Below are 27371 nucleotides of genomic sequence, written 5' to 3' on the forward strand. Positions count from 1 at the left end.
TATTGACTAGTACTAATATCTTTAATATAAAATCCCACGTAGGAGATATTACTATCTTCAATCTAAACTCTAGTTATCCCAAACCAGTACAACAAACCTATACAGAACCCACCACCCCAGCAGCAAACCGCCCATCAACAGCCCGCAACAACGCATACAGCGTCTGCAAGACCGGCGCATCAACGCCTAACTCCCTCGCCTTCCTAGCCGGATACCCCAAAATAACCTCAATCTCCATCGGCCTCTCATGCTCACAATCATACTGCATACTAGTCCGCATCCTCCCCAGCCCCCGAGCCCGCGTAATAAACTCCTCCTCCAGCCCATCCGGCAACGACACGCCGCACGCTCTCCCAACAGATACCACCTCCAGTATCAGCCGTTGAGACAGTGATACCGCGTCGGGCGACGAGGCCAACCAATCCTGCGTGTCCATCCTCGTCAAAGAGGTGATGGCGTTCCACGCGGCGTTCCAGGAAACCTTCTCCCATCGGCGCCGCTGGATGTCGTCTACGACGTCGACGTTTGTGCCGCCTTCTTGGAGGAGAGCGGCGAAGGTCGCGAGGCGCGTTTTTCCCTCTGGTGATGGAGGAGACGATGCATCGGTGAAGAGCCCGATTTGGGTGTTTTCCGCTACCGTGTGGTGGACTGTGCCCGGGGTGGGTTGACTGGCTCCTACCCAGGCCTGTTGATTTTACGGCAGTTGGCATCGAGGAGACAGTCGAAAGTGTGGGGGAAGGAACATACCACGCAGGTTAGGATCGAGTTTGTGGGAAACGCGCGCCGAAAGGGCTCTTCGTTGCCGACTCCGTTCTGGATGATCACGATAGTCGTGTTGTCGCCCACGACGGGCGCAAGGGCCGCCGGCGTGGCCTCGGGGTTAATGGCTTTATGGGCGCATACGACGAAGTCAGATTTCCCAGTCAGCTCGGCGGGGGATTTGACCACTGATGGTAATTGTTATTAAGCTGTTCTAGGCAATCATGAAAAGGGGGCGATGGGCTAGTCGCCTTTGTATGGATGGAAGTGGTGTTGGCCGTGATTGGCACTGTTCACGAAGACTCCCTGGAATTTTTCTGTTATTATAGCTACAGAATCCGCGAAACGACGAACATACATTGCTCTTGACGGCTTCGTAGTTGGAGCGCGCGACGACGGTCAGGCGCACCCGCTCGCAACGTTGCAAGATGAAGGCGTAAAAGGAGCCGATTCTAGATGCTGTTAGATGGTCTCGCGCCTATTGGAATAGTACGTAAAAACTTACGCCCCGAGCCCATAAAGCAGCACGTCAATGCGATCCGACATGTTGGTAGTAGGGACGATAATGCATGGTTCTCACCCCTCATGCGCGCAAAACTTAAATGCGGGGCTGCCGGAATTGTGGGGATCGGAAGAATGGCCGATCGAATGTTTCTGGATGCACTGCACGTGTTCTGGTATTTAAATGGATATTTTATACCTTTATCTTGAATATGATAAGTCTTAATTATTTATTAGATGAATGAGCGTTACCTTTACGAGGCATGCGATATTCTCGGCCAAATTGTGCCAGATACCAATCGCACGCTTTGGTAACTTGAAGATAGTTCTAAGACAAATCTCAGACAACAAGATTGCGGTTCAGCCATATGAATCCTGCCCCCAGTCAGACTCGAATTTTCAAGGAATTGTGGTAAAATGCAGCTAGTGGTTTCCGGTACTACTGCTTACTTTTGCCTAGAAATCCCTAATTGGGAATAACCACATGGTCTAGGCCAATCCGGCTCACACTGAGGCTCAAGACAGAGTCCGAAAGAACCAGAGCGATGTGTCTCGGACATCACCAGGTTTTAGACACGCTAGGCAAGCATGGCGTCTCTGCCACTCGGGTGCCTAATATGGCACGATTGATAATTTTCAAACTCGCCAACGCCAATTTCCCTCTCCAATGGACAATACCAGACTGTGGTGCTCCTATCATTATTTCTAGCAGCAATGAGTACCAGATACGATCACCTGAACCCTTCCCTCGTCCAGAGAAGTAGCATCATCCTCCAGCCCCATCTAAAGGACCAGGACCTGGAGATCGGTAAATGACGTCTTTCGCGGGATACGCACTGAGCCTACTAACAACTGCAGTTGACCGTCTGATCGAACCCCAAACGATCGCGCACTTCCTCCAGTTTTGCGTCGAAGGACCGCTTCCCAACGGAAAAGAAACGCAACTCGCCCGACTCGCCGGCGAAGAAGTCCAGGTCGCAGTAGTCCCCCGCGATGATGGTCAACCGATAATCGAGCGTGTCATGGAGCGGGTAGGCTCCATGGAAGACGGCGATCGGCTGTGCCTCGTGGGAAAGAACATCCAATCCATCAAATCTCGTCTGTGGGAAGGGATGGTCCCACTCTGTGAAGAGCGATGGCAGGAAAAGGGCCTCGATCGTCCCGAGAACTTCGAAATCGCCTCTCAGCATTTGTCCGCAGTGCTGGCTGTATTCCACTACCTGAACCAACCGCGGGTCATACGCAATCTGCGAGACACGTTCAACTTGATCTGGGACCATTGGGCGGAGCTAGATACTGTGCTCAATGAGGGGCGCGCTTCGCGGGGTGAGGAGCGCGTCAGCGTCGCTACCCTCTGGACAGAGTTCATCGCCGCGCACTATGAGACTGTCACGGAGCGCGCACACCGCTGGGTGATACTTCAAGTTAATGCGCTGCAGGCTCCGCTACTGCAATCGTTGGCGTCGCATCGTCCGACGAGAGAAGATGTCGTCGATCATATCCAATGGAATATCACAGACAATCTGCAAATCCTGGCGGAGATTGCAGCGGTCGCGGACTATGGGATCATGCTGCCGATGCATGGCTACAAGGGGTACACTGCACCTCCACTGAGACCCAATATCCCACCAGAGCTGCAGTCGCCTGTATTGACCGACCGCCAAAAGGCCTACACCACGCGGTTGAAACAAGTCAGTCGACAAATCATATACCGACGAGTCGCAGAAGGAAGAAGTACGGGAAGTGGTGTCGCATCGCCAGAATCGCTCTGTCAGACGGGCTCTGACCAAACTGAGGCCCAGTGGCTGGTGCGGTTAGAAACCCGAGGCGAGCCGTTGTCGACGATGCCCAAAGAACCATGGATCATGCAAGAGCTGTATATGACTGAGAACTCCCCTAGTCATTCATCTCGGGGTCTCGCCATTTATAAGCTCACGTACCAGCAGTCCGAGGCCGAATGGGCGGCTTTTGTGAAGAAAGTGGAGGCTCATGTGTCGAATTGGGGAAGAGGCCAGACAGGAAGTGGCCAACTCAAAGGGCATCTGAAACTGCACTGGTTGGATGGACAGGCCTTGAACGTCCCCGAGGGAGATGTAGAAGCGGCGAAGCAGTATGTCATCGTCTGATCAAAGAAGGACCACGGTCTTTAACTAACTGGCCATTTCTGTAGGCAATTCACGAGCGATGCTTTAGCATCATTCGACCCGAATGACCACGTGAACGACCGGGTATTCCTCGTCGCCGACCACGCCAGTTTCGCCTCATACATGGGAGATACCTACTCCGCCGCAACTGATCTCTTGCTAGCTGGCGATTTCACCGGCTTCGTCCTTGCCGTCGATGCAGATTATGATCCCGAAGAAGGATGCGGGCGACCCAACGAATCCCCCGGATATCACGGACAGATGCGCATTCTAGGCAGTCTCGTCTGGGGCGATCTCTATGGAATGCTTTCATCTCAGAGCGCATTACTCGAGGACCTGTGGCCGCTTGTTCTTGACCACCCCAACCAGGTCTATGTCGGTCCTACTGTTCCAAGGCAAATCCATGATTGGAGAGCGCATAACGGTGTGCGCAATCTCCTTCTTCGACAGACGGTCGAATACGTGCTGGCGAAGATGAATGGCACAGCTCCTCCCTTGCCGATACCTTCGGCATCGCAGCCTGATACCAGCAGAGTAGCAGGGGAGGATGAAAGGCCGACTGTCTCCGGCTCAGTACCGCAGAATAATACTCACGGAGCAGATGACGACGAGATCCCATCCCCACCAGAGGGTATACGAGGCCCAGAGGCGGATTTCATGAGGACGGTGATGATGCAGAGCTTCACGGCTTGGCTGCGGCAAAGAAATCGGCCACAGGAGGCAATCCTAGCTGAGGAGACTATGCTATCGGGCCCGAATTCAGCCCCTGATGTTGCGCGTGTTCGACAACGGATTGATGCGCTTGAGGCCGGAGATGAGACGGAGACAACAAGGGCTCAGGACACGGATGACGATCCATGTCCTATGCAGTGATTTGGTTTTGAGCGACCATGACTGTTTTAAGCTATACGTAGGGGAAGGAATCCCAATCTGGGAGAGTCATGAGCCGTCGCGCTCCATATATAATTAATCAACCGACTCGAAGGAGATAGTCATATCAGCGGTATCTGTTCTTTCTTCAAAGATACAATAACAGTAAAAATTATCAGTAATATTATAATATAATAATAGAGACCATTATATATGTACATCAATATTAGTCTCGATAAATGCCTGTTGAATACTCAATGCACCTTTCTTGTGGGTGGTTGAACGGGGTTAGGCCAAATAAAGGGAGAAAGCGAGCGTGACATGACGTTGACTTCGCGCTGAAAGTTTCCCCGAAAAGCTTCAGCTCCGGTCAACTTTCCTCCCCCGATCCTTCGCATCCACCTCGCGGGCCGTTTGCCCTCCTATTACCCTTTTCAGCGACAAGAGTTGTCTCAACAGTACTTCGAAAGCAACTCAACTTCATTCTCCCCGCACTATCACCGCCTATCACCCGATTGAGCCTCTCCCGACCGGCGATTGCAGGACCTGCACCCGCGCAGGCCTCAAACGCGTTCACTCCAACGACCCCCTAAATAAGCCTGCCTTCCGCTTCGCAATGTCCGCCCATTATTCCACCGAGCCGGCGGCCACCGCATCCGCCACGTTGTCAACCACCTTCGGACCTCTGCAAATCGCCCTTTTCGCCAACCAGACACCCCTCACCTGTCGAAATTTCCTCCAACACTGCCAGGACAACTACTACGTGGGCACCATCTTCCATCGCATCGTCCCCGACTTCATCGTCCAGGGCGGCGATCCGACAGGTACCGGGTCGGGCGGGACGTCCATCTACGAAGATCCAGAGTTCGAATACGATCCGGACGCGCGCGATCCGGACGAGAAGGTCGTGCTACGCGATGAGCTACACAGCCGGCTACGGTTCAACCGGCGAGGGCTGGTGGGAATGGCGAAGAGCGAGGACGGCACATACGGAAGTCAATTTTTCATTACTCTGGGGAACACGGAGCGCGAGCTGAATGGGCAGTGTACGCTCTTCGGGCGCATCGAAGGCGACTCCATCTACAACTTGCTGAAGATCGCGGAAGCGGAACGCATAGAAGGCACGGAGACACCGGTTTACCCGGTCAAGGTGACTGGCTGCGAGGTCGGGGAGTTGGGACCGCTGGCCGGCAAGATCAAAGAGAGGCAAATCACGGCGACCGCGCACAAGACGGAGAAAGCTGCACCGCCTAAAAAGAAGAAGAAGACGGCTAAAGGCGGGAAGACGCTGTTGAGTTTTGGAGATGATGGCGACGTGGCCGCAGACATTCCCGTGCGACCGGCGAAGCCCAAATTCAACGCCAGCCTCGTTACCGACACGCAAGGCACGTTCAACGACGCTCCTAGCAAGATTCGAGTCGAGAACCAAACACAGGCCCCGACAAAACCGCGCAAACGGCCGCACTCTCCGTCCCCTGAGCGTCGGCCCCGTCCTAAGACGCCCGAGCCAGAGAAACAACTCCCCCTGCCTGACCCGGAGTCGCCAGAACGCTCGCCCTCTCAATCGCGATCACCCCCCGCAAAGAAGTCCTTCCTGTCTCGCACCAACGCCGAAATCGAGAATGTTATGGCCTCCATGCGTCGGGACGTGCACGCAGGGCCCGCAGACTCCGGTCGCAAGAAATCCGCCTTGGAAGCCATGATCCCGGACACAGCGATCCGCGGACGCAGACGCCCACCACCAGGGAGCACAAACGGTGGCGGCCGCAGCGGCGCGAATGGACTCAGCGGCTCATCTGACAAGGACACCCTAAAGTTATTCAATGCGTTCAAGTCCAAGCTCGAGACCGCAGATACGAGTCAGCCGGCCCGCGACACCTCCCCCCCGCCATCCAAAATCAAGAAGGGCACACATACCGAGAACGAAGAGTCCGAAGACCCGGAAGCCCAGCTCTGCGATTTACATTTCATCGCCAACTGCCAGTCCTGCAAATCATGGAAGGATGAGGACCACGAAACCGCCGCCGGGGATGACGACGACCGGGGCTGGCTGACCCACCAGCTGCAGTTCGGCAAGGACACGAAGGGCAAAGACCTCAAGTGGAAGAAGGAGCATCCCGGAGACGCGGATTCCTTGATGGTGATTGACCCGCGGGAGAAGGAGAAGGAGATTGTCGGCGGGCGAAAACGAGGGCTTGCGCGGGATCGGGAGCGAGAGCGGAAGATGGAGCGAGCTGGGACTTTGGAGTGGGAGAAGGGGCGACATTGAACCCCTGGCATTGATGACGAAGACGTTGTTGATATAGATAGATATTAGCAGCAGTCGATTTACAACCGCATATATATTGAAACTGGTTGTTGCTCAAAGGGATCCACACTCTCTTGCTCAATGGGTTTCAAGATCTACGTTCTTGGATATTCTCATTAGCTACTTACAAAGATCCAATAGTACATAGTCCCCAGAGAAACACAGCTCTTGTCACTTGAAGATGTCTTGCTTCAATATAAGATATGCAATCTCGCATTCCACTGGCTGAATCAGCTAGTGCAGTCCTGCATTTTGCTCATGCACGCATGTTCGAAGGGTCGAAGGGGACATACATAGAAAATGGTAAAGAAAGAACAGTAGTGCACTAATCTCCTATGCCCAATTTGCCCAGCATAAACACAGGGAAGCTATTCACAGGCCATAGCAGATCATATGCACAAAGTGGATAAGCGTTGTGGTTTCCAAGTGGGGTTGCCGGATATGCCAGCATCAGTGGGTTTATACTGCAGACAGTCTTCATAACCGGTTCATATTAGTTATAGTAAATCCCTCATTCCTGCAAGGCTATTATCATACTGAAATATGAAACTCATCGAGAGTGGTATATAAAGGCGCGTTCGTTTCTCAATTACTACCTACTGTCTTTCAGATTCTGTCTGTGGTTATTGATCTGGTAAATATCGATATGCTGCTCCAGACCATTGCGGATTATACTTCCCAGCACTATGTTGCTGTGATAGCTACCTCAGTATGTCCTACTGAGATCCCCCCCTTCAAGAAACATCTGATACTAAGCTATTTCAATACAGATTCTACTCACCATCGCAGCAAAATGTTTCTACGAACTATGCACCAACCCCCTCTCCCGATTCCCGGGCCCAAAACACGCAGCCATATCCCGGATCCCAAATTTATACCACAGCACCAAAGGCGACCTAGTTGACTGGATCACAGAGCTGCACACAGTCTACGGCAGCGTCGTCCGTGTAGCCCCAAATGAACTGAGCTACACAGCCCCAGAAGCATGGAAAGGCATCTACGGCCACGCAGGCGCGGGCACAAAGTCAACAGAAAAGGACCCCCGATTCATCGGGCCCTCCTTCAACGGCGCCTCAGATATCATTCGTGCCAAAGGGCCAGACCACACCCGCTTCCGCCGCAACTTCTCCCACGCCTTTTCCGAGAAGGCGCTCCGTGAACAGCAGCCCCTCATCACCCACTACACGGATATGCTGATCAGCAAGCTACGCACCTTCACACGAGAAAGTCCGCAAACCCCGATTGAAATAGTCTACCAGTACAATCTCACCACCTTCGACATCATGGGCGACCTCACCTTCGGAGCCTCGCTGGACCTCCTCGCCGGCACCGGCGACCACAACTGGGTTACCGCCATATACCTCAGCATGAAAACCAACGCGCTGCGCAGACTGGGCCGCTACTACCCGTGGTCTACGCGTATCACGCAGATGCTCATCCCACAAGCTCTGAAAGCGAAAGCCGCCGCGCATTTCAAGGCGTGTATGCAGCGCGTGGACACCCGCATTGACCCCGCGTGCAAAGTCCACAAACCGGATATATGGGGTATTGTGATGGGCCAGAAGGAGACTCTCCGTTTGAGTCGTCCGGAGATGTACGCCAATTCGCAGATCTTTATGGTTGCGGGGACGGAGACGACGGCTACGGCGTTGAGTGGGTTGACGTATCATTTGCTGAGGAATCCGGAGAAAATGGATAAGATCATGAGGGAGGTTCGAGGTGCTTTTCAGAGGGATTCTGACATTGAGCTTGGGGCGCTCGCGAGGTTGGAGTATCTGAATGCGTGCATTGAGGAGGGTCTGCGCATGTATCCTCCTGTTCCCAATGGGATACCGAGAATTGCCCCTGAGGGACTCTTAGTTTGTGGGGAGCATATTCCGGCTGGGGTACGTCTTGTTCTTTTTTCCATCCTCTGTTCTTTATCTTGTTCTAACAAGCAACGTACAGACTGCACTTTCCGTCAACCACTGGGCAACCTACCACGACCCCAACAATTTCAAACAACCAAACGAATTCATCCCCGAGCGATGGATCAGCGACGAATACGCCAGCGATAACAAGGCAGCTCTTCAACCATTCTCGTTTGGACCAAGAAATTGCCTAGGGAAGAAGTAAGCCCATCTGTCCCCGCGGCCTGAAGGCTGTTGTTATGGCTCCAAGTATAACTGATGTTTGTATAGTTTGGCATACAGTGAATTGCGTGTTATCCTTGCCAAAATCTTGTACCACTTTGATCTTAGCCTTGCTCCTGAATCTGTGGGTTGGGACAAGCAAAAGACGTTTTTACTGTGGGAGAAGAAGGAGTTGATGGTTTATTTGAAGGAGAGAACGGGGGCTGTGTAGATGGTTCGTAGCTGGGGGTGGATTGCATGCATTGCGGGATTTGCGGGATTCGCGGGATAGCTTATGGTAGAGCAGGCGAGTCTGAGTTGCCTCTGATACTCAAGTAAAGTATTTAACGAAAGCGTGGGAGGTACATGTTTTATTCTAGCAAATAAGAGTCTCATGCATTGGTTCTTCATAGGAGCATATAAATAACGGTCAGAACTATCAAGACTTTACCATGTCATATGTATGCCAACATAGTGACTGACTTCCCTCAATTACAGCCAGTTCGACAGACCAAGAATACTACAGACCTACAAAGCAACACTATCCCCAACCAACCCCCTAAATTCCTCCAACACCTCCTCCCACAATCCCGGCTTCTCCCCAGCAACCCTCTCCACAGCCCCCAAAGCCGCTAAATCCCCCCACATCCTGCCCCGATCCGTCGTCCCGTTCAAAACAGTCGTACGTCCCAACCCCAGCACCAAACAGTACAGCGCCTGCTCCCTACTCACACCAGCCCAACGTGCCAACTCCCCAACCGGCCCAGACCGCAACAACTCCGGATTAGCCGTCAGCGTCCAGAAGCTCTGATAGATGATTCCACCCGCACGCTGCTCGCGGCAGAACTCGCGCAGCGGGACATCAAACTGCGTCGCAACGTAGAACCGGTTCTGCACGACGGCGGGCGGCACGCGGACTAGCGACGAGAGTTCTCGTAGGATGGGGAGTGTTGTGTTTGAGATGCCTAGGTTGCGGATGCGGTGCGGTACGTATGTCTCGGCTGCTGTCCAGGCTTCGACTGTTTGGGACATTGTTGGGAGGGGGGAGTGGAGGAGGAGGAGGTCGATGTAGCTGTCTTCTGAAGTTCCTTTGTCGCTGCCTTGTGGCTTTGGGGTGTCGTTGGTGCGGAGGTTGTGTAGGGAGGAGGCGATTGAGGCGTGGACTTGCTGGGTGATGCTTGTTGAGGGGTCGTAGGGCATGTTGTTGGGGGCTTGGCCGTTGACGGAGGTGAATTTGGTTTGGATCTGGGGTTTATTAGTTACATCTTTTCTTCTTTCATTTGTCTTGTCTTTTGTTTTTTCGATGAACAAAAAGTTATATTGGGGATATATGTATAGATAAGAAAAAGTATACACACATGAAGATCCTCCCTCCGAACAATCCCCTCCCGAATCGCCCTGCGCACACCCTCACCCACCAGGTCTTCACGGTAATGCTTAGGCTGGGCCGCCGTGTCGACCGCACGAAACCCACTGCTGATGGCCTGGTGGACGAGATCGGCCGTGCGCTCTTTCTTCCAGGCTGTGCCGTAGATGAAGACGGGAAGGTGGGCCGCGACGGGCGGGGCTGGGGCGCCGGGGACGGGTCGGAGGGGGTAAGCCTCGAAGGATAGTTTGCCCATGGCTGGTCGGGCCATTAGTTTGTTTGTGTCTGACGTTAGGTGTGATTCTGACTGATTTGATAGCTAGGGATGTTAATTGATCAGGTTGTGGATTGATGGAGTAGAGGAGGGTGGTGGTAGTCAGTCCGTGCTGGGCATGTTGTGACGTCATTGCTTGACTGTAGTTCGTGTTGTTGGCGTCTGTTTGCAATCGCAGTGTGGAATGCGTTTAGTTCATGTTTATTTCAAGTGTTCTAGGCTACTTTAGCTACCAAAATATAGAAAAGCTCTATTAATTCTTCATGTCTGTCGACTAAGTTGGTACATCATATTCCCGATATCAATCTAGACCACCACATTCCCCACATGAACCTACCCCAGATTGGATACAAACTGCTAAATATAGTAAAGACATGTGCCAGGCTAAGATGAAATCTCGCCCCGTAACCTAATCCAGGGCCAAAAAGCTGGATGTATGAAATTCGAATCCTGCTGACCCCTCCTTTCCCTGTATAACAGTGCGACAAAAGGAACTACCCCCCTGTAATCACAGTGCATCACTTCCAATGCTTTCCAAATCAGAACCCTCATTAGTACGGTGGTTCTTGATCGGCCTCGTGGTATCCCATATTGGTGTCCGGAATGCGAGGGAGTGGGTCGCTGTAAGGCTGTGCACACGACAAGGCTGCTGGCCCCTTTGGAGAATCCAATTGAAAGTGCTACACAAGGCTGTATGTTCTGCTAATGGGAGTCAGAAATTAGTGCCATAGGCAAGTTATCCGAAGCTATATAACACGCTGTAGTATATTTTATGTTATTTGCATCTGTCATGGATCTTTACGAGTCAGCCACCTGGGCTAGAGTACATTATGTCTTGCGAAGCAATAAGCACTACCACTACTCTGGTATCCCCAGTTACATCCAGAAGTCAAGATAACAGCCCTACCAGCCCTGAAAGTGGTCAAGATGTACAGCTTCAGAGTCACCCAGACAATAGGTAAGCAAGCATTTCAATATCATTGACAAATCATGCTGATAGCCCAGCCCGGGAGACGACGAAGAGAAAGGACCATCCAACACATCACCAGACAAAACGACAGCACCGAGACAAGGAAAACAATGGATGCAAGGCGTACGTCTATGTATCTATGTCATGATCGTAATCCTCGCGATCAACCTCAGCATGACAGTGACTTTCGCGCTCTTGGCACGTTCCAAGAAATCCAAAAACATGTTCTACGAAGGGGATTGTGACACGGTAAATGGGATATCGATCGGACTCGGCCTCCTAGTCAATGCCATTGGCGTCGCCTTGACTGCTACGAGTAATTACTGCTGCCAGATTGTCACGGCCCCCTCCAGAGAGGAAGTTGACCGGGCTCATAGTAGACGGACATGGGTGGCCATTGGGTCCCAGAGCATGACGAATATCTGGCTTGCTGCTCCATGGCGCAAATTGTTGTGGTTAGTGTTGTGTGCCACCTCGATTGCGGTCCAGCTGGTGTGAGTAATGATATGTATGTTTCATGGATGGTGCAAGTGTCTAAAACTGGGTGATCTAGGTACAATTCCTTCGTACATACCGTGGTTGGGGCCAACGACTTCGGGGCTGTGGTGATATCTTCTAATTCAACCCTTTCGACCACAGAATTCGCCCCTGGTTCGCTATTCAAGGAGACGATCGGAGTCAGTGCAAACGAGCTTCAGAGAAATTTCGCAAACGAGGACCTTGAAGAGATGCAAGAAGAAGTGAACTACTATGGCGACACGATAGGCGTACCAGGAATGTGCGAATCATTGGTCCATCCTACCAAATTGATGAAAACACGCCTCACGCTGGTTATTGCCAGTGACAACATGCCGGCCAACAAAAGTACCGTTTGGAGGTGTGTTACCGACTCCTTATTCCGACTTCATGGGGAAATGGAGTATACAACGGCTCCATCCGAGCTCCTAGGATCTAACAGCTTGTGTGACTTCTCTGATGGTTCGATAAATGGTTATGCTGTCCATGGTTGCTGGAGTAAAACAAGCGAAGCGCAATGCCAAATGGTGTATAATCTTCCCATTGGATTGATTGTGACTGGGTGCGTTGCAGCGAAATTGATTGGCATACTTCTTATTATCTGTGACAATCGGGAGGAGATCCTTCTTACGACAGGCGACGCCATTGCCTCTTTTCTGCGAAGACCCGATCCTATAACAGCCGATACGTCTCTTCTCGCCCATCCACACGTACCGCGTCGGCAAGCCATGAACAACGAGGTCCACCTGTCCTGGCGATCCAACTTCCCAATAGACCCTCTACGGCATACCCAACACCGAGATGTAACAATTCCACCGCCGGCACGTCCAACCTACCCCTGCATAAAGGCGTATATATGGAAAGACGCCGTCCCACGATTACTGCTCTGGCTCCTAGTCACTCTAGCCACAGCCTCTATCGGAATAAGTCTCGTCCCCTTGACCAGCAACATGCCCAACGAATCAGGCAAGTCAGTCGCGACTAGTGTCTTCTCGGAGATCTTTCCGCCAGCCCTAGACACGCGTCTTTCAAAGAAAAGCTTCGCCTGCCTCGTGCTAGTCGTCAATTCCCCCCAAGTTGTCGTCTCAATGATATACTACCTCGTCAACAACGTGCTCACAAGAATGCTTCTCGCAGCCGAGTACACTAGCTACGCCATCAAACGGAAACCGCTGCGTGTCTCATTCCCCCAAGGCCAGCAGCGTTCGACGTACTACCTCACCATCCCGTATAGATGGGGCGTCCCCACGTTCGTAATCTTTTCCGTCTTGCATCTGCTTATGTCCGAGGCGTTTTCGTACGTGGAGGCCATGCCATACAGCGTACATGGTCACTTCGACGAGGATAGATCTATGCCCGCCATTGCGGTGTCGATCATCGCATCGGGCTTGTACATGGGCATCCTCGTCTTAGGCTGGATGCACATGTACCTCGCGATGCATATCATCAGGTTCGACTACCCGCCCATGCCGCTGGCGCTGAATTGCAGTGCCGCTATCAGCGCGGCTTGCCATCCGCCCGAGAGCGACACCGACGCTGCTGAGAAGCCTGTTATGTGGGGTGAAGTCCAGCGAGAGAACAGTATCAGCGGGGATGGAGATGAGCGGTACCGATATTGTAGCTTTTCTTCTCAGGAAGTGGTTGAAGTGAGTCCTTTAGAGCGTTATGTATGATATGAGGTGGGAAAGTGTATACACGGTATATGTGATTTGCGCAGGCCGCAATTATAAGCCGGTGTGGCTTTGATGCCTTGTTTCTAGTTCATATGGAACTTGTCAGAGACAATGTACCCTAGTCATAGTGAACGGTCGTCAAGCCCCAACATAAAGTCCATATCCGAACACACGCCTATCTATTCCAATACTGTCTATTCCGACTCAGCCGTCAGCTTCCTGAGCGGACAAGTACCTGGAATTATCGTAACCCTACCAAAAACTACAGAAACCAGCACCATTGCGAAAGACGCACAACGGTTCAACACCGACCAAGCCCGACCAACCCACGAATCATATCTCGTGGTGGACATCCGAGTGTCAAGGCAGTTGGATCAAGCAATAGCCGGCCAGAACCGGCAAGTCGACGCCCGTGCCCCACTGGTCTGTTCCGATTCCCCATAGGCCCATATGGCACCGGCAGACTGAGAGATTATTAGGGGCACTTGGCATTATCAAGTATATCCCTCCCCTTGCTTGGCAGTCATGGGTCTTCTTGATCGATGTGTCGATGCCTCGTGGGGTTTGGTGTTATTAATCCCAGTTCAAGATCAGGAAAATGTGGAGAAATAGGTTGGAATTGGAGGGATTATGCAAGGGATGGTGATTTCACGCGTGGATTGCTGATTCCTGATCTGCCTTGCAGACAATACACACGTGGGATACTAACAAATCTAGTAATGATATTACAACTAAAAACCATGTCAATCATAGCAGGTTAGGGATCCGGCTAATTGTATTAAGCAATCCAACCGGTTGTGTTGGACTGTTGGGCTACCAAGCAAGACCAGATATGGGATGAATGGAGATTGAAGGAGCGTAAAAATTTTCCCGGCCAAGACTCTTGCCTTGTTTGCTATCCAACTCGGGCTGGGTGGAGTCAGATCGGATTCGGCTCAAACCGACTGACTGTTATAGTCTCATGAGGACTTTTCAGAACTACAGTCCGCGCATATTCAGGAAGTATCACCATCTGTATACCGAGTATGTCAAAGCCAAAGTTGCTTTTATTGTGTACATAAATATCAACATAAAAACTGTTGGATTACTAATGCTGTAGATTTATTGATTCTTTTTCTTTTTACTTTCCTCTTTTTCTCCTCTCGTGGATGAAGACCCACTCGGACCCATCTGTATGGCTCCATCTCAGTAAGTACTGGTCACCACATTCTCATGGCTTCAACTTACACCTGGGGATAGTACTCTGTCGAAAGCTGATCATTTATCAGAAGTCGCGTCAGCATATTGTATGTAACAGTTCAATCCTCAACCTCATACAAGACTGTCATATGGTATAAAGTCAATTGACATATTGAATAAGATGAAGATAGTCAATGGTGGAGAACTCGACTTGCCAAATGCAGTCGATCGAATCAGATCCATGGTCAACGTGGTTGGACAACATGGTTCACTGACCCATCTTGGGGCTTCCAATTATCTAATAACCTTCATGGTCAGCATCACATTGAGTTCCCTCTAAAAAGGTCCTTCCTCCCTCGCTTCTCTGCCTCGCTTCTCTCCCACGGCACGTCATCTCTTCCCTACTCTTGTCGTCACCTTCCATCGACGTCCTTTTGCGGAGGCGAAGACGACATCAACTGTCCCACTGCCCTCAACTGTCCCACTGCCCTTTTTATCCCCTTTCTGATCTCCTCGACAGGCCAGCACGACTCGTGCACTGTCTCCCCACTTCTCCACGCCATCCCGATTGGATCAGTGGTGTCGTTTCCCGACATCACTACTTACTGACAGTTGCTCCCTGTTATATAGTACTTACTACTATCTGTCAAAGTTCAAAAACTGGCTCCACTCTCAACAAGTTACCAAAAACGCGAAGATTCCAAACGGAAGTAGCAGCATCCAACTTTCTTTCTCACCCGTTGCGACATCCCCAAGCGTCTCCGATTGAATCTCCATACCCCGGGACTCTCAGACAGCGCCGAATCCAACAGCCAGTGCACCGATCAGTTTCCGATCAGTTCCCAGTTCCCGCGCGGCTTGATTTCAACCACCCGTGCGGACCTTCTCAGTAAAACACCGAACGAATTACGGTAGGCTAGCCCTGGCGCAAGTGTCGTATACCTTTTGACCGGTCGGATCCACGACCGACCGCGCGAACCACACGGTCATTCTGCCTCGCGCCATCTCGGAGTCCAACCCCCCACCCAGTGCGATAAACCAACCGGACACCACCATGGGTTCCTGGAACTGGAGAGACCTGCTCGCCAACCGGGACCGGCAACAGTTCCCCGAGGTAGTCATCCCTCTCGCCAATGCCCCTGCGCCTGAAAAACCGACCACGGCCCCCTATGCGGAGAAGAAGCCCGACTCGGAAGCCGACTCTAACCACACCCATGACAGGGCATCATGTCAAGAGAAGGGCGCCGCTTCGTCGCCGCCCCCGCCGTACAGCGCGCTAACTCTCGAAGCGCTCCGTGCGGAAGTCGAAGCGGACGTTTCCTCTTCCTCTCATGATACTGCCTATGACCGTACGTCCCTTGTCTAATCTGATTCCAAGCAGATCGGCCTTGCCCTGTCAGCGGGCTGGCGTGCGGATAACTCATGACCCCTACCCTGGTGGAACCGAGTTTCGGGTTCTAATGTCTCGTGCAGGGAAATCGAAGGTGATCAACAGAGCCATCCAGGATATTGGTATGGGCCGTTATCAGTATGAACTGTATGTTCTGTGTGGTTTTGGCTGGGTTGCCGATAAGTAAGCGTTTCCCGCCTCATATTTATAGATCATATCTAACCCCTTCTAGTCTCTGGCTACAGGTACGATTTCGTAATATGAATGAAAATTAACTCTACTAATTCTGCTCAGGGGGTTGCCCTCACGCTGACTCCCTTGGCCAACGAATTCGGTATCTCCGAATCTAATTCTCGTTTCGCAACGTGTGCCTTGTTTGTGGGTCTGATTGTCGGTGCTTCTTTCTGGGGTCTTGCCTCGGATGCGATTGGACGCCGGCCTGCGTTCAACATGACGCTATTTCTCTGCGGTGCGTTTGGACTCGCCGCCGGTGGTGCATCGAGTTGGGTTGGGTATGTCTTCATTTTTCCCCTTCCCTTTAGTTTTGCTCTCTTCAGGTTCATTACTTTGTTTCAGTCCCCGAAATTAACAAGATTGCCAGGGCCTGCGCACTATACGCATGCTTAGGGGTAGGAGTAGGCGGAAACCTGCCTGTCGACGCCGCTGTCTTCTTGGAGTTTCTGCCTTTCACATCAGGCAATCTTCTAAGCTCCCTGGCCGTATTCTGGTCCGTCGGGAATCTGATTGCCAGTCTGCTGGCGTGGGCATTCATCCCCAACTTCTCCTGCGACGAAGCCTCGACCTGTACCAAGGCGAGCAACTGGGGCTGGAGATACCTGGTTTTGTCGCTGGGCGCCATCACATTTGCCATGTTCCTCTGTCGGTTCCTCCTATTTACGCTGTACGAGTCGCCCAAGTACCTCGTCTCCCGAGGGCGTCAGGATGAGGCCGTGGGTGCCGTTCAAGGCATCGCCAAGAAAAATAGGGCCAAGACGTGGCTGACGGAGGAGATCCTGAATGAAATCGGGGGACACCCCGAGGAGAAAATAAAGGACCAGTCTTTGTCCTATACGGAGATTCTCAAACGATCGCTGGAGCGGTTCTCCTACCAGCAGATAGTCCCCTTGTTCGGCAACAAGCGTCTAGGGTTTACCAGTATGATACCTTCATAATATTCCCTAAAACACCCCAATCCACTAACACGATACAGCGATTCTGATCTGGTTCTGCTGGACCACAATCGGCATGGGCTACACGCTCTTCAACGCCTTCCTCCCCCAATACATCGGCGCCAACTCCTCCACCTACATCACCTACCGCAACTACGCCATCACCGCCGTCTGCGGCTTGCCCGGCCCGCTCCTCGCCTGGTACACCGTCGACATCAAATACATCGGCCGCAAAGGCACAATGGCCGTGTCAACCCTCATCACCGGTGTCCTCCTCTTCTGCTTCACAGCCTCCAAAGACCCCAACGTGCAGCTCGTCTGCTCCGCGCTCGAATCCTTCTTCCAGATGATCATGTACGGCGTGCTGTACGCCTACACGCCGGAGGTGTTCCCCGCGCCCAACCGCGGCACCGGCACCGGCATCGCTAGCTGTTTGAACCGTATTGCGGGGTTGATGGCGCCTATTATCGCTATTTATACGACTGATGCGGACCCCGCGAGTCCGATTTATGCGGCTGGGGCGCTTATGTTGGCTGCTTTTGTGGCGATGTGTTTGTTGCCGATTGAGACGCGGGGGAGACAGGCTCTATAGTTTGGATGATGGAGTTGGCTACTGTGGGTAGTTTGCATATAGGAGAGATGACGGACCGTTGGGCTGGTATATACCCGAGCTGGTACATACCCGAGACTGGTGCGGAGTATATACTCGAGATCAGCCTGACATTATCCCGCCGGAGTGTATATACTGTATACGAGGCTTGCATTATACACTGAACTTGAACGATGTTCACGTGTATATTTATCAGCGAGACATTCAATTCGATACCGTTTAATTCTATTTCAAATGACATTTATAGTACTATGTCTGACAGGATAAGTCGAAAGCAAATATACCAATTTATTCATCTTCAACTCCAATGAGCTACTTCAAGAAATACAACAACTGATACATAAAACCAACCCATCGAGTAGGTAGGCAAGTAGACAGGCAGACAGGCAAGCAGGCAAGTAAGTAAGTACCTATCCATCAACAGATAGACACCGGTACCTACCCACCTACCTACCAATCCAATCCAATACCCAGCAACCCGGGAATGTAACTAACAATCCCACGCGCAAAGCGTCAAAACCTCAGTCGCCTCCGCCGAACAATCCCTAACATGGTTCCCACCCGGGTTCACGCCATCCGCCCAACAGATATTCCCACAGCTCGGATCATCACTATTCACACTGAGCGCATCCCCCTCAAACGGCGCCCCAAACACATTCGACAAATCATACCACACGCGATCGCCGGTCAGCGAGTACGCGAAGTTCGTCTGCGCGGACCCGTCCCACAGGCCGTCCGGGCCGCGGGTGATCTTCAGCGAGACGCCGCCGGAGGCGGCGTCGTGGCGGACGCTCTCGCTGTAGATTTCGTTCGGGTGGAGCGTCTGGCGGGGGCCGACGGCGCCGCCGACGGACCAGAGGTAGACGGGTTCGGCGCAGTTGTTGTGCACGACGGCGCGGCCGAGGGCGGTGGCTTGGGCTGTGAGGCCGAGGGTTGTTGCGAGGGTGGAGAATTTCATTTTGGTGGTTTTTTTTGAGGAGGTGGTGGTTTGGTTGAGGAGGGGGATGGGATTCTGGAGATGCTTGCTTGATTGATTGATTGATTGACTTGAGTCTTTTCTTGCTGAGATGGTAGTATAGACGCAGGATGCATCTACCTTTTTATACCTTTTCCTCCCCATATAAAGAAAGATAGATGACCGTTTTCATCCACATCTACATCATAGCACACCCATCCCAAAGCAGGTCAACGTTAGAAAAAAGTAACATCAGAAAACAGGTCTACGATTCCGACCAACCACACATTCCATCCCCGCAATGAACCACATTCCATCTGAGACAGGTAGCATTTGCTTCATTTCTATAGGTACCTAGGGTGGCGGGCTACAGCGGTGGCTACTATCATTGTAGAGTATCCACTATAATTATAGAGTACTAGAATTGTAGAGTGCTACTATTATTATAGATCAAGTCTGATATGTAGATACCCCTCAAACCAAACCCCAACCCCAAACGCCACAGCCAAACCCCACCACAGCTACCTACACTACTAATGCAGCATCTGCTTGCTACAGCCTACACGACGCATCTGGTTGGTGTTGTTCCATAGGTAGTCACCTCCCTCCCTCCCAACCTCCCTAACCAGTGGACGGGCAAGCCCAGTAAGGCCCCCCGCAAATACCTACCTACCTACCTACTCCCCAACAACCCAACAACCAAACCGAACCAGATGACACCCCAAACCAAAGAATCCCCCCTCGTATTCTCCGGTTACATACATACACACAATGCTTTTTTTCTCGGAAAAAAGTTCCGAATCTGCCGTCCATCACCGTGACATCAATCAGGTGATGGAATGTGGGGGGTGGCGCGCGCGGGGGGGTGTGGGGTGGGTTAGTTAGTTAGTCAGCGCCGTTTTTGGATTTTTGCGGACATTCAAATTCTGCACGGAGATGAAGTGGCTGTTTGGAATGGAATGGAATGGGGGGTGTGTGGTGGGTATTTTTGGCTTGGGAAGTTGGGGAGTTGTGGTTTGGGGAGTTGTCTCTATGGGTTTGTTGGGTCATTTACGAAGGTGGATAATGTAACTCTGGGTACTATTTCCGTTACTATCTTTAGTTATCGTTTCATGTCTGGTTCGGCCGAGGTGGTGGACGACGGATAGGGAAGTAGGTAGGTGACTACAACCTATGGGTCATGTGGTATAGTGGTAGTAGTAGTACCAGAGTGCCTAGCAAGTAGTATGGTATGGTATGTATGTATGTGCAAGAGCAGAGCAAACCAGCCGGATACATCACCCAAACGTAAATAAAACCCCCGGATCAATTCAACCCAGGTGTCGGCTGAGTATTCTTCTTACTCGGCGACCGGCTCGTCCGCTTCTCCTCCTCGACCTCCTCGCTATCATGCACATCCGCCCGCTCCTCGACCCACCGGAAGACATCCCCCTTGTGGTGCATCAGCATCTCGCTGAGCCCCGCTTTGGGAGACTGGATCAGTTGCCCGTAGCGCTTGGAGGGCTTGCGCTGGCCGGTGTTGTTCCAGACGCCGTGCGTGTGGGAGACGAATACGAGGGAATTCTGCTTTGTTTAGCGCGCTGCAAATAATGGGAGGGCCGGATGGGGATCGGTCGGGATTTGACTTACGTCTCTGTACCATCGGGAGAGCCAGGTCTGCGTGTGCGAGGCTACTGCGCGGACGGGGTTCTCGGCGACGAATGAGACGACGCCGTTGACTCGTTGGTATAGTGTGTCTTGGACGGAAGGTTAGTTGCTGGCGCACGTGTTACTTGGTGGTGTGGTGTTACCTCTGTTGATTAGAAGGTTTGCAACTCCGTAGAATGCGTTGCCGATGCCGAGAAGGAAAATCTCTGTCGCGTCGTTCGGTCTGTCCTGCATTAGTTCATGGACTGATGGCCTTCCATTCGGCGTATCCACTCACTCGATGTAATTGTCCCACAGATATCCAGCCAGCTCTTCGGTAGCGGTAGGCCTATTCTCGCTTTCGTCCTCGTATTTCCCGGGTGACTTTGGATGTCAGTAATATCACATAATATGAAGAGAACAAAACGCACCGGCTCCATTGTCGCATGTTTCGGAATATTTACATCTATCACAGCGTAGCCTTTGCCAATCGCCCATGCGATATAGTCCTTCATGACATCAGCCTTGGTCGGTTAGCGTATGCAGTAAGTTGGGTAGGTGGTTACTGACCATCCAGCAGTTGTGGGCCTCCAGCTTGTTGGTGACGGGATGGGGCAAGCCCATGATTTCCGGTCTGCATTCGTTAGATATAATTTTGTGATTTGGTCGGGATACTCACGGGTCGTGGAAGATCACCAGGAGAGGTGTGGCTTGGTAGTAGTTTGCACTAGAGAACTTAGTACATGGGCGTAGACTGCGATCTGTTGTCTTCTTACCTCGCCAATACTTGGTTCTCGAATGACTTGGAAATAGCCGTCCGGTAGATATAAAGTGATGTAAGCTTGTAGTTGTCGTAGAGCTGCTTCGACTGGTACGCGCGGATGACATCTGCCACTGTTAATGCCGCTCTCTAATACCTAGGGAGAGACAAACCATGAAGCCTATCCGTCCACAATCCATCCGTCTCTGGTCGCTTCGGATACATGCACCGCCAGAAACGAGACTGGATCATCATGACCTGCCGCACAACGGAGATCGCCTCATCCGACGGCGTGTTGGAATGCAGTCTATCTGGCGGATCCCCCATGAGGGTCTTGGTGACTGCAAGCGCCGATTTCGAAATCGACCGGAAGTTGTAACCGCCCTGCATCGCGTTAGTCTCAGCCGAGTTATAGAACCGCGGGCAATCCGACCTCTAAGCAAACGGAAACCTTTCCTTCCGCCAGCGTCATCAACATGTGTGTCATCGCGGCATAACAGGCCGGGGTCACGAAACATCCTCCAAGCTCGTCGCCCACGGCGGCGTCAAATCCAGAGGCAACTAGGTTATGTCAGTCTTCAGCTCGTCCTTACTGAACCTGTGTCTAGCATACTTATTACCAAGTCCGGATTGAACTCCTGAGCAATCGGCATGACGACCTGCTGAAATGCAAAGAGGTAATCGCCATCGCCCATGCCTTGATTCTTCCAAGGAATATTGACATTTCTACACCATGTCAGTCAGGTAAAATTCAACGATAAGCGCACAACATACCGGCCAAGCCCTGCGCCTTCACCACAATGATCCCAATCACCTTCGTCACCGCCCGGGTAAAAGTTGCCATCCCGATACACATGCAACGAGATGTAGAGGACATTGGGGTCGTCGTAGAATGCCTTTTGAATACCATTTCCTACAAAACGTGAGCAACATGCCGTCGGCTAAGACGAAAGCCAATAGTTACCGTGATGAACATCCCTGTTCATGTTAATATCCCTCGTAATCTCAGGGATTGGAACTAACTTACCAATCCAGAATCATAATCTTTCGACAGCTGTCTCCGAGCTCCCTCTGGCAAACACGTGCGGCCACAGAAACATTGTTGAATAAACAGAACCCCATGGTTTTGTCATGCTCAGCATGATGCCCGGGCGGCCGGATAACGGCGATTGCATTCTTCACTTTTCGGGTGGCGACAGCAAGGCATGTCTCAATAGCACCGCCGACCGAAAGCAAGGACGACGCAAACGTGAGTTTATTGAAATAGATCGAGTCGCGTTGGTGTTCCAGCTGGATCAGCTCCTCGTCAGACATATCTGCACAGCGTCAGTTAATAACGAATCAAGACATGTTCATGAGATCTGCGGGGCGTACCTTTCGTGCTCTCCACAAAAGCATAATGGTCCGGCGTGTGTACCAGTGAGACCTCTTCTTCGGTAGCATTGCGGGCACTGATTCGCTGCAAGGGTCGAGAGACCAGTGGCCGAGACGACTCAGAGTCGTCTACAAGGCCCGCTCGACACAGCTCTTTGTAAATGTAGTAGATACGTCGCGGGTCTTCCGGATGGACATCTGTGCTTGGCCGGACCTCGCAGTGATAGCGCATTTGAACATCGTAGCACAGTCCGGACGCGAGCGAGGCAATTGGCAGGCCCGTCCGGGTGGCAACATCGTCATCAGACCAGTTCGAGTTCTCTTCCACCAAGCTGTCTGGCTTGTCGAGATCCTCAGCGGTCGCATCGCCAGAGTCGGTCGACTTCGGCAGACTCTTGGGGGGCGAAACGCCGGCGTCGCCTGCTCCATCCCCTGACTGGATGGGTAAATTGATGGACGAGCCCAGCAATGGCGGTGCTAGCCACGGATCCGATCTCCCCAGGAGATGGGCGGGCATTTGGTGCTGCTCGCTGACGCCATCGGTCAGATGGTGCGAAGTAGTAGTCGGGTGAGGGTGGTGGGAGCCAGCCTCTCCCATGACGGTGTCTTCGTCCCGTTCCATGATTCCCACGAAGAACCCTAGGGAACTTCTGACTTGGTGCTTCTCAGATGGCAGGTTTAAGCCACTGGCATTTCATGGACAGGGTGGTACGCTGGACAGACGAGGATGATGCTCGCAGAATCTTCTACCACCGAAGCGCTTGGTACGTAAAGTTGAGGCGCACAATTCAAAGTAAATGATGCAGTTGGGTTCAATGCCCCAAGAGAAAGAGCGAAAATAACCAGTCGGCTTTGTTTCTTTATGCGGAGGTGAATTGCAACAATGCAGTGAGGGTTAGGTCGTAGTAGAGCGACTACTACTAGTAGGGTCCGTCCGACGCGGGAGATGGATAATGGATAGCGACCAACGCGGGACAAACCAAATCAAGTTGAGCAATCTGAAAGGAAAGATCCAGCTGGTGGACCCGTTATACCAGCCTCTTATGGGTACCGGTTGGCGTTGGCAATCGCGACAAGACACTACTGTAAAGTCGTTCTGGTTTGGTCTGGGTCCAGCATGTAGCTCCCAAAAGACGGTTGACCTAGCTCCCCGACACGTGACCTCCAGCAAGCCTGCGTCTGATAGGCCAACGGTTCTCAATCAAGGGTCTCAAAGGAAGAACCTAAAGGAGCTGCGCCTGATTCTATTGTGGGTGTGTGATCAGAAGAGCTTCAATAAGTACCAGGCAGTAAAGTCCAAACTTGATACAAGGAACTGCGAGATGTACATGAAAGAGCGTTTTTGATCGGTGGTCTCGACCGAGAATTCGCCGACTAGAACCGGCCTTGGCCGACACTACTCATCTACCTATGATCTGTACGTGATATGTCCCCAGTAACTACCACTAGCAACCAGAGACGATTAACAGCGCGTTATCTACCAATTTACAAGGAAGCATTGCATTGGACGTTGATGTATTGGACGTTAATGTATCATTTCATTAAAGTAGTACGTTATCATGTGCTTTTATGCTAGTGGACGCGATCCATCAAGCCCGTGTCCAGAAGGCGACAGGTCCCACAGCCACGAAGCGTTGTTTTGGGTCATTTAAAGGAGACTCTTGGTCCCCACGCTCCGACCTGATTCCTATTGCGAATCCACACCGGCAATGTAGGCGATGAGGTCAACAACACGGTGGGAGTATCCCCACTCGTTGTCGTACCAGGAGACGAGCTTGATGAAGTGCTCGTTCAGGGCGATACCGGCCTTGGCATCGAAGATGGAGGAGTTGTCATCGCCGTTGAGATCGGAGGAGACGATGTCGTCCTCGGTGTAGCCGAGGATGCCTGGACAACAGGTTAGCAAACCGTCGACTGACTATGAGGAGTTCTGAACATACCCTTGAGCTCGCCCTCGGAGGCAGCCTTCATGGTCTTCTTGATCTGCTCGTAGGTGACGGGCTTCTCGGTGCGGCAGGTCAGGTCAACGACGGAGACGTTGGAGGTAGGCACACGCATGGCCATGCCGGTCAGCTTGCCGTTGAGCGAGGGGATGACCTTGCCGACAGCCTTGGCGGCACCGGTGGAGCTGGGGATGATGTTCTGGGCCGCAGTGCGGCCACCACGCCAGTCCTTAGCGGAGGGACCGTCGACGGTCTTCTGGGTGGCGGTGTAGGAGTGGACGGTGGTCATGAGACCCTCAACCAGGCCGAAGTTGTCGTTGACCACCTTGGCGATGGGGGCCAGGCAGTTGGTGGTGCAAGAGGCGTTGGAGAGGACGTTGACATCCTTGGTGTAGGTGTTGTTGTTGACACCCATGACGTACATGGGGGCGTCCGCGGAGGGAGCGGAGATGATGACCTTCTTGGCACCGCCCTTCAAGTGAGCAGAGGCCTTCTCGGTGGTGGTGAAGACACCGGTGGACTCGACGACGTAGGCAGCACCGGTCTCGGCCCAGGGGATGTTGGCGGGGTCACGCTCGGAGTAGAAGCGGATCTTCTTGCCGTTCACGACCAGACCACCGTCGAACAGCTCGATGGTGCCCTTGAACTGTCCGTGGGTGCTGTCATACTTGAGCATGTAGGCCTGTTGATCATTGTGGTTAGTCAATTGTCCTCTGGGTAGAGCTAAGATGGCAGTGCATACAGCATAGTGGGTCTCGATGAAGGGGTCGTTGACAGCGACGACGTCGACGTTGCCAGCAGCGATGCTAATGAATCAAGCTTGGTCAGTATGGTCATCCAACCGATGAGGTCTTGATCCATGTTTCCATGGGTGATCAAGACACTTCTCAGGCAGATGCACTCACGCGTTACGGAAGACCTAGATAATTTGTTAGTTACCCGAACCAATTCATCTGCTTCAGAATAAGGGAGAACTCACGATACGACCGATACGACCGAAGCCGTTGATACCAACCTGGGGGGCCATTGTTGTGGTCTGAGGCGGGGTAGCTGTTAGCTTGGAGGGGTAACAGTAGAGATGGGGGATGTATTATCTCTGTGTGTGTCAGAGAGAAGTACTTACAGATGAAATTTAGAAAGGAGGAGATGATAGAAGATGAAGAGTCAAGAGGAGTGATGAATGGATGAAAGAGAAGAGAGAGAGAGAGAAGAAGAAGAGAAGCAGGATGGTGGGGGAGGGGTCAAGTAGAAAAAGGATGGGAAACGCGGGACAACTGACGCAACGACCAGATTACATCGTACACTAAGGGGACCCAACCTCCAGCGTCTCGGTCAAATCAAAAGCGCACACCGGGCGGACCGACGGGGCCAAAAGCCACCAGCAGCTCAGTAAACGGGTCATGGCCAGCTTAGGTTCCCGGCTTGCGCCGCTCCCCAGCTCCCCAGCAACCTTTTCCGGTTTCATACACCGGGCAAAGCAGGAGACTCACGATATCTGCGAACCCTCCCTCCCCTCGGCAGCTCCACAGGTGGCCAATCAGTGGGCTTAACACGGTCCTCGCTCCTCTCCACCTCGTGAATCTTTTGCCAGATTCTCGGAACTTCCCAGGGGTTAGCTACGGAGAGCTACGGATCTAAGGCAATTCTCGGGCCTTTGACAGTTGACTATTACCTTCTTTACCCGTATTGAATGAGGGGATTCTTTATTAGGGAAAGGACGGAATTCATAGGTGATGAATTATGATGTAATCAACCAATCCATAAGGGGTGAGGGATAATGAGCCATATCTGCCACTCGACCAGACCTGATGACGGTGACACCGTCTCTCACGGTCTCAACCCCTCTAAGGACTGAGGGGCAAAGCAAACCCTTTCCGCTTTCGGGCCGTGAGACCGATCCGGGTCAATAATGGTCCGCATTCCTTTCACTTTGGCATGACCGAAAGGCTCGAATGGGCTTCTGAAGGACCAGTTCTGTCCTCTCCGTGAGCCTGAAAGAGTCACCGAGTCACCGGTGGCCAGAGGATTGATCACGCGTTGGTGTGCAATTTTCACTCTGATAGTCCGCTGTCAATCGATTTCTAATAGCAATTGATCTGGACTTGATTTATTTTGTTTATTTATCTTTATTTATTTTATTTTATTTATTGTTCTTTTTCAAATATATCTATTTTAATCATGGTTGTGCTGATACATCACTTTCCGTTGCAGAGTTATGCATGTTATCCCTGAGATCAACATGCAATAGGAGATCCAGGATGTGTCTGGAAAACAGTTATGAAACAATCACTTCCGCCTAACCCCGCAGTGCGTAACTAAAAACTACCTTCAATGGGATCAGACAACCATAAACGATGCCAGCAAAAACAACCCCTTCGGATAAATCAACAATACCACCCTACCAAACATCCAGGTCTCGACCGTTCTAGTTATACAGCCTCGTCAACATCAAGCAATCAATTGATCAATCAATTGAGAGAAGTGGCATGATGGACACACCGATCTTTGACTCGGTCGCATCGAACAATCCTCCCACTGGGTGAATTCTCCGACCACTGTTTCTTGGTGGGACCATCATCCTGGAAGGAATGGCTGCTTGGTAACCGATTCCATTGTCCTGCGTAACTCTGTTTGGTGGTGATTGCCACCCAAAAAGTTTACTTTACTCTAGTCTAGTGATCCAAGAATGACATCCGGGGTAGGATATAGGTGTCCATTAATGACAGGGGCGTGGATATTAAAATTAGGTAAGATTTCTTTGATAGCTTAAGTCATTCTCAACTCCAAATCCCAACCAAACCTCAACGACCCCGACACGTCCAACCATTACGGAAGCCAATAGGCCATAGTCGCAATGGGTAAGAAAGAAAAAA

General features: G+C 51.9%; 10 protein-coding genes across 10 annotated transcripts; 5 read left to right on the plus strand and 5 right to left on the minus strand.

Moving 5' to 3' along the window:
- Positions 1 to 60: 60 nt before the first annotated feature.
- On the minus strand, positions 61 to 1305 carry P168DRAFT_301310 (ketopantoate reductase family protein; the record flags this gene model as incomplete). Its single annotated transcript, XM_024838510.1, has 5 exons — positions 61 to 685; positions 748 to 947; positions 1011 to 1065; positions 1118 to 1211; positions 1265 to 1305. 5 exons carry the CDS (start codon positions 1303 to 1305, stop codon positions 98 to 100), a joined length of 978 nt encoding a protein of 325 aa, XP_024697248.1. The 3' UTR covers positions 61 to 97.
- A 669-nt stretch (positions 1306 to 1974) lies between these two features.
- Positions 1975 to 4386, plus strand: P168DRAFT_263040 (uncharacterized protein; the record flags this gene model as incomplete). Its single annotated transcript, XM_024834777.1, has 3 exons — positions 1975 to 2068; positions 2119 to 3370; positions 3431 to 4386. The coding sequence occupies 3 exons, from the start codon at positions 1975 to 1977 to the stop codon at positions 4275 to 4277; spliced, it is 2193 nt and encodes a 730-aa protein (XP_024697249.1). The 3' UTR covers positions 4278 to 4386.
- A 257-nt stretch (positions 4387 to 4643) lies between these two features.
- On the plus strand, positions 4644 to 6710 carry cwc27 (putative peptidyl-prolyl cis-trans isomerase). The gene has a single exon (XM_024838511.1). The coding sequence runs from the start codon at positions 4891 to 4893 to the stop codon at positions 6541 to 6543; it is 1653 nt and encodes a 550-aa protein (XP_024697250.1). The 5' UTR covers positions 4644 to 4890; the 3' UTR covers positions 6544 to 6710.
- Positions 6711 to 7228: 518 nt separating this feature from the next.
- Positions 7229 to 8891, plus strand: P168DRAFT_323742 (cytochrome P450; the record flags this gene model as incomplete). Its single annotated transcript, XM_024840726.1, has 3 exons — positions 7229 to 7291; positions 7353 to 8468; positions 8530 to 8891. 3 exons carry the CDS (start codon positions 7229 to 7231, stop codon positions 8695 to 8697), a joined length of 1347 nt encoding a protein of 448 aa, XP_024697251.1. The 3' UTR covers positions 8698 to 8891.
- A 189-nt stretch (positions 8892 to 9080) lies between these two features.
- On the minus strand, positions 9081 to 10511 carry P168DRAFT_286743 (putative aldo-keto reductase (AKR)). The gene is made up of 2 exons (XM_024836413.1): positions 10052 to 10511; positions 9081 to 9938 (listed from the first exon to the last, which is right to left on the minus strand). The coding sequence occupies exons 1-2, from the start codon at positions 10328 to 10330 to the stop codon at positions 9222 to 9224; spliced, it is 996 nt and encodes a 331-aa protein (XP_024697252.1). The 5' UTR covers positions 10331 to 10511; the 3' UTR covers positions 9081 to 9221.
- Positions 10512 to 11163: 652 nt separating this feature from the next.
- On the plus strand, positions 11164 to 13936 carry P168DRAFT_332229 (uncharacterized protein; the record flags this gene model as incomplete). Its single annotated transcript, XM_024841654.1, has 4 exons — positions 11164 to 11291; positions 11339 to 11797; positions 11857 to 13465; positions 13580 to 13936. The coding sequence occupies 4 exons, from the start codon at positions 11164 to 11166 to the stop codon at positions 13934 to 13936; spliced, it is 2553 nt and encodes an 850-aa protein (XP_024697253.1).
- Positions 13937 to 15725: 1789 nt separating this feature from the next.
- On the plus strand, positions 15726 to 17822 carry P168DRAFT_228772 (MFS general substrate transporter; the record flags this gene model as incomplete). Its single annotated transcript, XM_024833150.1, has 6 exons — positions 15726 to 16020; positions 16145 to 16244; positions 16294 to 16306; positions 16356 to 16573; positions 16663 to 17216; positions 17272 to 17822. The coding sequence occupies 6 exons, from the start codon at positions 15726 to 15728 to the stop codon at positions 17820 to 17822; spliced, it is 1731 nt and encodes a 576-aa protein (XP_024697254.1).
- Positions 17823 to 18292: 470 nt separating this feature from the next.
- P168DRAFT_286746 (putative BYS1 domain protein) lies at positions 18293 to 18943 on the minus strand. The gene has a single exon (XM_024836414.1). It carries the CDS (start codon positions 18796 to 18798, stop codon positions 18331 to 18333), a length of 468 nt encoding a protein of 155 aa, XP_024697255.1. The 5' UTR covers positions 18799 to 18943; the 3' UTR covers positions 18293 to 18330.
- A 1157-nt stretch (positions 18944 to 20100) lies between these two features.
- Positions 20101 to 23177, minus strand: hdaA (histone deacetylase hdaA; the record flags this gene model as incomplete). Its single annotated transcript, XM_024835672.1, has 15 exons — positions 20101 to 20358; positions 20425 to 20531; positions 20586 to 20665; positions 20720 to 20805; positions 20853 to 20945; positions 20992 to 21055; positions 21101 to 21148; positions 21198 to 21309; positions 21355 to 21565; positions 21615 to 21742; positions 21795 to 21907; positions 21956 to 22094; positions 22146 to 22159; positions 22209 to 22497; positions 22556 to 23177. 15 exons carry the CDS (start codon positions 23175 to 23177, stop codon positions 20101 to 20103), a joined length of 2364 nt encoding a protein of 787 aa, XP_024697256.1.
- A 1065-nt stretch (positions 23178 to 24242) lies between these two features.
- gpdA (glyceraldehyde 3-phosphate dehydrogenase GpdA) lies at positions 24243 to 25525 on the minus strand (the record flags this gene model as incomplete). Its single annotated transcript, XM_024835673.1, has 5 exons — positions 24243 to 24442; positions 24496 to 25180; positions 25241 to 25304; positions 25404 to 25417; positions 25478 to 25525. The coding sequence occupies 5 exons, from the start codon at positions 25523 to 25525 to the stop codon at positions 24243 to 24245; spliced, it is 1011 nt and encodes a 336-aa protein (XP_024697257.1).
- Positions 25526 to 27371: the final 1846 nt, after the last annotated feature.

The sequence above is a fragment of the Aspergillus campestris genome (genome assembly GCF_002847485.1).
Source record: "Aspergillus campestris IBT 28561 chromosome Unknown P168scaffold_1, whole genome shotgun sequence".
Classification (NCBI taxonomy): domain Eukaryota; kingdom Fungi; phylum Ascomycota; class Eurotiomycetes; order Eurotiales; family Aspergillaceae; genus Aspergillus; species Aspergillus campestris.